The sequence below is a fragment of the Mizuhopecten yessoensis genome, unplaced genomic scaffold, assembly GCF_002113885.1.
Source record: "Mizuhopecten yessoensis strain PY_sf001 unplaced genomic scaffold, ASM211388v2 scaffold7529, whole genome shotgun sequence".
NCBI lineage: Eukaryota > Metazoa > Mollusca > Bivalvia > Pectinida > Pectinidae > Mizuhopecten > Mizuhopecten yessoensis.
In genome coordinates, this window is record NW_018407093.1 from 193,903 (window position 1) to 205,469 (window position 11,567).

Consider the following 11,567-nt stretch of genomic DNA (forward strand, 5'->3'; position numbering starts at 1 on the left):
AGCTCCAGAGAATGTCCTACTGTGGCCAGAAGAAGAGAAACTATCTCAAATTCATGAGCATCGCCTTACCAGATGGCTACATTCTGGACACAGTAGGACCATTCACTGGCAGCGAAAATGATGCTACAATTACAAAAAAAGTCATGGACAAGCTAGTTACTTGGCTACAACCAGACGACAACGTTGTCGTTGACCGAGGTTTTAGAGATGTCCTACCAGTTCTCGAAGCCTCTGGCCTCAATGCTAGCATGCCGTCATACCTGAAACCCGGTCAAAGTCAACATTCTGACGTCCAAGCAAATCTTGACAGAACTATCACCAAATCGAGGTGGATTGTGGAATCCTATCATGGTCGTCTGAAACACTGGACGTTCTTCCGAACGCAATTGGTGTCTAACAGCTTTATCAATGTCATCGAGGCTTTGCTTCGAACCGTCACAGCCTGTCTGAATGGTATTAGAGGACCGATCTACCAGAGATCTCCAGAGAGAGATGCCAAAGATAGGCTAATGGCTGAACGTATGAAGGACCGTTTGACAACACCGAATGGTTTAGCTCAGAGAGTCAAGACAGATCCGGATCTATCTAGACGGGCAAGGTCCGAGTTTGTCAAGATGGATGCATCTTCCGTACTGTTTCCCCGTCTCGATCTTGATTACTTGAGAACCATTACGTGTGGAACGTATCAGATATCTCTGGCTCCTGGTTACATCGCCGAACATTTAAGTGATGACGGAGACTATGAGGTGTGGCTTTACCAGCACTCCCCAGACCTTCTCCGATGTCAAATACATTCTCGACACAAAAGCCAAACGAAATATAACGTTTGGATACGGTTCACCGTTTCACCCGATGTTGAGGCCCCAATAAAGGACTACTACTGCCAGTGCCCAGTTGGAGAGAGAACGATGGGAATGTGTGCGCACATCTCCAGTATCTTGTACTACCTTGGGTATTACAGGACGCTGGAAAACCCTCGACCATTACAACCACAGGTAAAGAAATTCCGACAAAACTTGAAATAGTTTTCCATGCGGCAACGGAGTGCATATGTCGAAAGTATGTTTGGGGCTCGATATGAAAGATCCCCGTTACCATGTGACTAACCAAACTTATAAATATAGGTATTATACAATCGCCCGTAGCTATGAACACTCCCGTAAATGCGAAAACCAACCAAAATCATAAGGAACACGTTTTGTTTGTTGTTCTGTCTATTTGTCAGCCAATGTCTTCAACCACGGGGACTTGTGAAGTAGCCATCTTGGATTTTTTTTATGAAAAAGTGTTTCTCTCACTTTTTTTCATATCTGTGTACATATTCTCAACATACCGAGCAAATACTCTCGTTTTTTTGTTAATTATCTAAAGAAAGTCGAAAATCGGCAATTCAACCATAGGCTAATTCAACCCAACATTTGAAAATGTTCCACCACTTACATTTTGATGATTTTTCCTCTCATCAATAGCATATTACGTACTGTTTAATAGGATAAAAATTGGTTTGCATCCAACGCCCATAAAAGGGTGTATTCTCTAAAAAACACAGTTTTTGTGTCTAAAATGTTATCATCGAAAATGGCATTTTTGAGATTGTTTCTTCCATAAAACAGCCAAATGGCGCGATGGAAACATGATTTTTTGTCACAATCATGCCATGAATGTATTCTTTACGGTGACCATCATTTGATTAGATTTTCATTAATATTTTACATAACATGCACATTTTATCAACACTTAGACAGCTTCTGAAAGGTACAACTTTGAGGAGCCATAAAAAACAAACCAAGTGACCTAAATCTTTATACTTTATAGATTTGTGACCACAACGGCATGGGCAATGCACCACCAACAGGAAATTTGAATCAGAGAAGGGGCCGTTTTGGAAACCGACCCTTTACAGTGATTCGGTCAGTGTAGGAACATACATGGCCACCAGATACTTTCGGTATCAATAGGCAGTCAGAGACCTTTCTGTGTTTGTTAGCATTTAGAAATGTCGGTCATCGTAAAAAAAAGCAACTTGACAAATTATGACAATACAAATTTATTATAAGATGTGTAGGTAACACAAACTTATTGTAAGCCCCATTCTAGATACGAAATTACCAAGTTTGTCAACATCATCACACAGGGGATCGGTTTCGAGATTTTGAGTTATGCATAACATCAGTGAATAACCACAACACTAAAATTCAGCATTTATAAAACCTTGTAGAAGTCGAGGGTATCGACAAGGTTTTAGAATGTGTATAAATACCCTTTTAAGTGTTCTGGTTCTTCAGTGATGTCATCCATTTCTCAAAATCACGACACTGAGCCCCTGTGAACGTCGTCTGCTAGCGATGCTAATCTGACCGATTAGACATGGAATCTGTTTCAAACGAAATGTCCTTGGAATCGTTATCAACTACTGAAAGGACCACTTTAATTAAAAATTTCCGAGTATATATGCTTCTGAAAATAACGTAATATTCCAGTCGATGGAAACATAAGCGTTAACGAGGAAACAGTCAAGTCCGTTCAGCGCCGCATCATTTCCAAACACATGTAAAAAATAAATAAAGACAGTCGTTCCTTAAAACAGGGCTGTCCGCTCGCCCCGTTAATCTATATTATGCAAGCTGAGCCATTAGCCTGTTCTATACGTAAAAAATGAAAACATATCTGGCGTTATATTCCATGTTCAAATAATAATAGTATTGAAGCTAAAATAAGTATGTTTGCTAACTAAACAACTATTCTCAGGCACAGAAAACAGTACAACTGAATTTTTTGAAACGCTAAGCAATTATAAAAAAGCATCAGGAGCAAAAACAAAAGGTATGTACATAGGTATTGGAAACAAAGACCACCAACATATGATAAATTAATAGGGGTACAAAATATAAAAGCGCTAGGAATAACTCATGGTTACAATATTGATCAAGACTCACTATGGGAAACTAAAACACATAGAATAAAAGCAATGATTGCTTTATGGGAAAACCGAAACCTTTCTTTGCAAGGAAAAATACTTATTATCAAAACCTTAATACTTTCTACAGTAGCATATGAGACAGCTCAAACATTAATACCAAATAAACACAAACAGTTAATTAACAAATTAGTTTACTCCTTTCTTTGGAAAAGCAATGTAAACAAAGTATCCAAAGAAACTTGCTATCGAGACAAATGTAAAGGCGGCCTTAACATGACTGATATAGATATGCTATGTATAGATATGCTATGTATAGATATGCTATGTAGGCAACAAAGTATTAAAAACATGTATAAAAAAATCAATTCAGAGCAACAAACCTGGAATGCTCTGGGCAAATATTGGCTACAGAACTATGATGACAAATTTGGTATGAAACTTTTCTTGTGCAAATGAAGCATCACAGAATCAATAGATTTAAGCAGAATACCGGAATTCTATAAGTTACAGCTATATGATTGGCAATATGTATTAAAGAGCCTATCAAAGGCATCTGGAAAAGTAGAAATTGAAAACCAAATGATATTTGGTAATAATAGCATTATTTTTAAAAAGAAGCCATTATTTTTTAAGAACTGAATGAAATCAGGTATTTTTAAAATAAGAGACATTTTGGATAAAAAATAACAATGAATTTATTTCATCAGTAGCACTACTACAAAATCTACATCAAAAAGAAAATTGGATATCTGAATTTTCTAGAATTGAACAATCTATACCCAAGTTTTGGATAACAGAATTAAAAACAAATATCTATGTACATGATGACAGTAATTTTGCAATATCAGGCGATGTTTTACTCAAAAAACATAACATTGTCATAAAACCAGAAAACCACCAAAAATAAAGTAGTGATGGATATAATACTAGATAAATAATACCAATTAAATGCTAAACAAAACTGGGAATCACTTAATAAAAATGAAATATTTAATTGGGAAAGCATATGGAACATAGTTAACCAATCTATTGCTGACAGAAAATGTAAAGATTTCCGATGGAAATGTCTTCATAACATAATTTCAACTAATTTTAAGCTAATGAAGATGGGACTTACAGATTGTAAATTTAACTCCTGTCATGTCGACCACGAGACACAACAACCTTTGTTTTATAGATGTAACTTCACTAAAGGAATATGGAAATTAATTATACCATATATACACAAAGCTATTAATAGTATATTTCCTTCACAACTAATTTATACACTTTCTGAAACAGATGTAATGTTCGGATGCTATAACCTAAACATAGAAGCAAACCTAATTATCAATCTAATGAGACTTACAGCGGAATGGTATATTTGGAAATCAAGAAATCAATTGAAATTTGAATATGATGTTGTTGTAAATAATCAATACACTGTAAACAATATAAAACAAGTTTTAAATATGAACATTTTTTAAATATAAACATTTCAATATTAGAAAGTTCAAACAAGTATTCCTATATCTGGGAGTCATTAAAGAATGTGTTTGACTCTTAATTAGTACAAAAAATGCATATAAACACGGGTATTAATTTATTGGTGAACATTTTACAAAAAATCCTATGTAAATAGTTACTGAAAAAGAATGTAACTATTTGACAAGAATGAAGATGTTAAGACATTCGACCCCTGTGACCTTCAAAGTGGGTCAATGTCATTCATTTGAACAAACTTGGTAGCCCTTCATCAACGCGTTGCTACAGGCTCAATATCAGTACCCTTGACCTTTTTTGTTATTGAGAGATGAATGAAAGAATGAAGCTATACTAGCATAAAATCTGAATTAATTGAAAATGATACTGTGCATCCAGTTTGGGTGTTTCACGTTCTGCCATTTACATTAGCTATGATGTGAAAGACTTTACAAAAGGGAGTGGATAATGGGAGATGATATTCCTCCACTGGGTTACATGGTTTTGGAAATTTTGAAATTTTGATAAAAATCACACGCTTTTTCATAGCAGATATGAGTGAAAGAATAGAAAAGATGCCTCTTGTAAGGGCCTGTTTTTGTACAAGGAGGGATTCCAGGGCTCTTCAACCCTGGCCCACCTTATAAATGTGCCTAAGAGATAAAAAGTCATTATATATATATATAAAAAAAAACATGTAATCTATCAATGCGCGAAAAACAGCTTTAATTTTAAACAAACAGAAGTTATGCAATTATTAACATTTTTTCAACATAATAATACACACTCATATGAAATAAATAATAAAGTTCAAACCATTGTATGTGCGTGTGGTTTGCAATGACACGAGGGACTATATTATTTCTTTTGGAAAATTCGGCTGTTCTTGGATTTGAACTTACTGACGTCACTGATATGACAAGCGGGATTTTCTTCAAACGTATTTTTACTTCAGTTACTATGCAAAACAAACTATATAAATGTAAATGTAAGCATTGAACTGTTACCAGATGCAGTATACAGTCGATATGAATGCAATTTGAGTGACAGATAAATATTCATGTCGACCTAACGGACAACATTCCATGTATCTGTCATTGCATTCATTTCGACAGTATACTGCATATGGTAACAGTTCAATGCTTAAATTCTGCTATTACTTTACGAATTGCTCTTTAAAATGAACTTTCATCTGAAGAGTTTTTTGAGTGAAATTGTAAAATTTAAATCATTTTTCCGTTTTTTTATTCTTACAATTATATACAATATATACATATAACGATAAATAGTTTTAAGTGTCCATGTGACGGCAAACATATAAATAAAACAAAACACGAAGACTAGTATAATCGGCTAGCACTTAGGCCCATCTTGGGGCTGTTCAGGCGATTTAAATTTATTTGTGACGTCATAAATGGAATACACATACTTCAAAAGTAATGACGTCTATACAAAGTACACACAATGCGGACGTCTAGAAATTGCGACGTCTTAAAAAGATTACATGAATATACTTGCATTTAATGCGTCAATGAAATATATGGGAAAAGAAACGGAGCATATTACAAATGCTCAAATGAATACATTGTTCAATAGTAAAAGTTAACAACATCTGATAGTAAAAATGAATTTCAAAGCACAATACTTAGTTCGTCCGAACATATGAAGCATACGGAATTTGTTAATTTAAAATTCATAAGAGGTGCTCGAAAGTTCCCGGGTTCAAGCCTTGTTTTAGAATTTTAATAAACATGTTCTCTTATAACTCTCTTGCAATAGTATCTGTTGTGTTCATTTGGTAAAACTAAAAAATTATCTTTTGAACACTGATAAAAATGTTTGTTAACTAATACATTTCGTAAACTATCAGTTTTGGTTTGTTGATGATGGACTGCCATTCTTTAACGTTGTTCATTTCAAATTTGACCTATGTAAAATTCAGAGCATCTCTTACAAATTACAGCATATATAACATTTCATGGTTTACAATTCATATTACATCTTATTTCAAATGTTTTGCCATTCTTAAAAACACATCTCGGTTTCATACACTTTGTCACGCTGTAATTTACATTTAGTTTTGGAATTTTATATTGGCCAAACTGGGCGTGAACTACGTCAAAGAATGACTCTTCACAAGCAACAAACAATCCATGATGACCTTAGATTTTTACAAGTGAACAAACATATTCATAACTGTGCTAACAATAACTTCAAAGTGTTCCCTATTTACCAAATGCATTCATCTGATGTGATAAAGAGGGAAGTTAAGGAGTCGGAGTTAATGAAACTGTTGAAACCCAGTCTGAATAGTTCACATTAAATTCAACGTGTCATGCTTTAAGCAATTGCTGTGCTTTAAATATTATTGTTCATATTTTATTGTTGCCGTAAATGAAACAATTTGTATCTCCCGTATTTTTTATTGTTGGTAAGATCATAAAGTTATGCATTTGTCTAAGTAATGTAACGTCACAATTTAGCTTGTATTGTTGTTGACGTCATGGATTTATGTGTATGCCTTCTGTGACGTCATAATGACTTTGCATTATTGATGACGTCATACTTTCTTGTGTAAACAACTATGACCTCACAATACCTGTTTTCAAAATAAACAGTCTCCTGATGAACGGGGAATCAACCCGAGAAAGGCCTAGAGACGCTATCTCTGTCTTTTGTTCTATTTTTNTATCTTGTCAATTTTATGCATAAAACTAGTTATTTCTATGGTTTGCCTAAAATCCACAAAAGCTCTATTATAAGTAAAGCTATAGAAGAACAAAACTGTACATATATTGAAGTTGAAAATCCTACGGATTTGAAGTTTAGACCCATAGTAGGCGGCCCTAATAGTGCAACGCAACGTTTGAGTCATCTTGTAGACCTCATTCTTAAACCTTTATGCACAAGTGTAAACAGTTATATCAAAGATGATTTTGATTTTCTGAGCCGTTTATCTAAACAGGTCCCACATAATGCTAAACTTGTTTCTTTTGATGTTGTTAGTTTATACACTAATATACCGCATGATCTTGGTATTGAAGCTGTTAAATATTGGTTGATCAAAAAACGAGAAAAAGTTAATTCTCGTTTTAGTAATGAATTTATACTGCAAGCTCTAGACATTGTCCTCAATCGTAATTCTTTTTATTTTGAGCAAGAATACTTTCAACAGATTAAGGGTACAGCGATGGGAACTAAAGTTGCCCCTACATATGCAACCTTAGTTTTAGGATACTTAGAGGAAACACTTTATTCTAAGATTGAGACAAAGTTTGGGGAAAACTTTACTGAATTTATCAGAAATAATTTTTTAAGGTTCCTTGACGATTGTTTTGTTATATGGCCTTCTGATAAGGATTTAAATGAATTTCAAAACCTATTGAATTCTTTACATCCTTCTATTTGTTATACGATGGAGTGTAGCGAAACGTCTTTACCTTTCTTAGATGTTTTAGTTCAACTAGATTCAAATAAGATTACAACGGATTTATATTGTAAAGCTACAGATGCACATAATTATCTAAATTTTTACTCTAACCACAGTAAACACACTAAAGTTAATATTCCATTTAATCTTGCCTCACGGATTGTCACTATCGTCAGTGACCAACAAGCTCAAATTGCTAGACTAAGTCAACTAAAGCAATACCTTAAAGCTCAATGTTATCCTACTGAGATAATAGAACATGGTATACAGAAAGCTATTGAAAAGGGACCCTTTACTTCCCGTCTACAAAAACTAAAGGATGAATCAAAGTTAGTTCCTTTTGTTTCTACTTTCAATCCACGGAATTGTAATATGTTTCCTGTGATAAAGAACAAATGTGAAGAGTTAAAGCAATAAAAAGTGATTAAATGTCCATGTGAAGGAAGTAAATATAGAAAAAATAAAATTAACGACCGACTAAAAAACTTTTTTTAGTTTTTTTAGTTTTTTAGTCGGTCGTTAATTTTATTTTTTCTATATATATATATATATATATATATATATAGATTGTAGCATTACTGAACTTATATATGTATATAGATAGATTGTAGCATTACTGAACTTATATATATATATATATAGATTGTAGCATTACTGAACTTATATATATATATATATAGATTGTAGCATTGGTAAAAGTGTGTCTCCTGGTGGATAGATATTAGCGATACGTTTGAATCAGTGCTGAATAATTTAGTGTTTCGAAACATGTCTATTCAAAACTGGAGTTTAAACGGTTCCCACGTTAGGAACCTTTTATCTTTCTCTCCAATGTCTTTCTTGTATCCGAATATAGAGAAGTCAGGATGGTACACGGAGGTAAACTTCTCTAAATCTGCTGATGAGACGGAACTGTAGGCGTGAATCATTGCCTGTTGCCGTGACAACAACTTCTCTGATTGGCTCAATGGCTTTTGTTTCATTTCCTTTACAACTATATCTAGAAATCTGGCTTGTGTTATTTTTGGGTTTTTCTTGATCAGATCATACGGGAACTCGGACAACTGACTCAAAACACCTCGAATTTGAAGTACTTTCCATGCACGGACGAGTGCATGTGGTAGAAGAATGCATTTAGGCCTCTCTCTTACCGCTTCAAACGCTCTGTTGACCGTTACTGTGACAGCCACGTTATCATTGCCTTGGTCCATATTAGAAATATCAACAACATGCTGTAACTTTTGACTTGTCAGGAAGTCTTTAAGATCTTCTTTGAATGTTTCGATTTTTCCTATAACGTCATACTCAAGACTACACGGGCGACAAGCGTCGTACATGGGATACCAGTGAGGGTCTCGATTTTTACCGGAAGTCTCAGACCTGATCACGTGTTTTATAAACTCGGGAAAAGTAATATCATGGCCACATTCTAAGGAAAGTTTCGATGCATTTGCTCGGTGAGTATTCACAATTTTTTTGCCTGTTACGCCCCAGAATATGTAGTTATTTGTGTAAAGTTTATCGACATATCCCGATAGCATCCTTGAAAATGGATCTCGGACGAACAGGAACTTGACTGAGTGAACCAGGCGCTTGAGTGCCTGGTCGTACGGGATAGCATTGAAGGTAGTAAAGGGTGTCTTATGAACTGCGGTTCCGTCCATTTTAAAAGGATCCTTTTCATGGTGATGCCCAGCCACAATGTGAAGAACTTGTTTAAGAAACGTCGAGCCCACCTTGGGTATATCACAGAACACCAGGTTGGATTTCTGGTCGTATATCATATGTGGTTTGATTTTGCTCTCATGGAGAGTGCCAGTATAGTTAATACCTAGTTGTTTACATCCCTCCAGCATAGTGGTTCTACGTCTACTTTGTACAGTGTTGCGAGGGGACTGTTCTAATACCGGGGGTTTCTGTAACGACAACGATACATATATCTATATATATTATTATGATTAATCTGAGTGTTAATGAGGCCGTTCAATGTGTTTAAATGATATATTTTCCCTTTTAAACCACAGTAAGTACGCTACATGACAATGTTTATGTCTTGTCGCTTATATTTATAACTTCTTACCTCAAGCTCACCATATATTACAACATACACCCATTTCATATCTAGACAATTCAGTATCACTTTAATTTCATAACGTAGACAACCAGTCACACTATACCTTGTGTCTTGGAGCAGAACTGGGGTTAGGACAATGGCAGCTAGCACCGTGTGTCTTATTTGTGTCCTCCTCCTTTGCAACTTACAAATAATACAAAAACAGATACTATAAACATGTATATCAATCATGCATTTACCAGTATAGGTCCTCAATAGGTTCATGTGATACCGTTATAGCACTGAGAACTACTGTCCACTAACTACTGTCCACTAACTACTGTCCACTAACTACTCTCCACTAACGTCCATCCACTAATCACTGTCTCCTTAATACTGTCAACTAATCACTTTCCACTAACTACTGTCCACTACTAACAATCCACTAACTACTTTCCACTTATTAATGTCCACTACCTACTGTCCCCTAATCACTGTCCACTAATTACTGTCCACTAACTAATGTTCACTAATCACTGTCCACTAACTACTGTCGACTAATAACTGTCCACTTACTACTTTCCACTTATCAATGTCCACTAACTACTGTCCACTTATCAATGTCCATTAACTACTGTCCACTAATCACTGTCCACTTATCAATGTCCACTAATCATTGTCCACTAACTACTGTCCAATAACTACTGTCCAATAACTACTGTTCACTCATCACTGTCCACTAACTATTGTCCACTAATCCCTGCCCACTAACTACTGTCCACTAATCAATGTCCACTAGTCACTGTCCACTAATCACTGTCCAATAACTACTGTCCACTAACTACTGTCCTCTAACTACTCTCCACTAACTACTGTCCACTAACTACTCTCCCCTAACTACCATCCACTAATCACTGTCCCCTTAATACTGTCAACTAATCATTGTCCACTAAATACTGTCCACTAAATACTGCCCACTTACAACTGTCCACTAATTACTGTCCACTAACTACTTTCCACTAACTACTATCCACTAATCACTGTCTCCTTAATACTGTCAACCAATCACTTTCCACTAACTACTGTCCACTACTAACAATCCACTAACTACTTTCCACTTATTAATGTCCACTAACCACTGTCCACTAATCACTGTCCACTAATTACTGTCCACTAACTACTTTCCACTAATCGCTGTCCACTAACTACCCTCCACTAACTACCATCCACTAATCACTGTCTCCTTAGTACTGTCAACTAATCACTTTCCACTAACTACTGTCCACTACTAACAATCCACTAACTACTTTCCACTTATTAATGTCCACTACCTACTGTCCACTAACTACTGTCCACTTATCGCTGTTCACTAATCATTGTCCACTAGATACTGTCCACTAACTACTGTCCAATAACTACTGTCAACTAATCACTTTCCACTAACTACTGTCCACTACTAACAATCCACTAACTACTTTCCACTTATTAATGTCCACTACCTACTGTCCACTAATCACTGTCCACTAATTACTGTCCACTAACTACTGTCCACTAATCGCTGTCCACTAACTACTCTCCACTAACTACCATCCACTAATCACTGTCTCCTTAATACTGTCAACTAATCACTTTCCACTAACTACTGTCCACTAATAACAATCCACTAACTACTTTCCACTTATTAATGTCCACTAACTACTGTC

At 35.3% G+C, this 11,567-nt stretch overlaps 1 protein-coding gene across 1 annotated transcript in view; it reads right to left on the reverse strand.

Moving 5' to 3' along the window:
- Positions 1–8,533: 8,533 nt before the first annotated feature.
- LOC110453873 (carbohydrate sulfotransferase 10-like) overlaps positions 8,534–11,567 on the reverse strand; it is a 37,239-nt gene continuing 34,205 nt past the window's right edge. Inside the window, exons 4-5 of the mRNA XM_021503059.1 lie at positions 9,989–10,068; positions 8,534–9,727 (exon numbers count right to left, since the gene is read on the reverse strand). Coding sequence (XP_021358734.1) covers positions 8,588–9,727; positions 9,989–10,068 — 1,220 coding nt within the window. The 3' untranslated portion in view covers positions 8,534–8,587. The remainder of the gene's footprint in view (positions 9,728–9,988; positions 10,069–11,567) is intronic.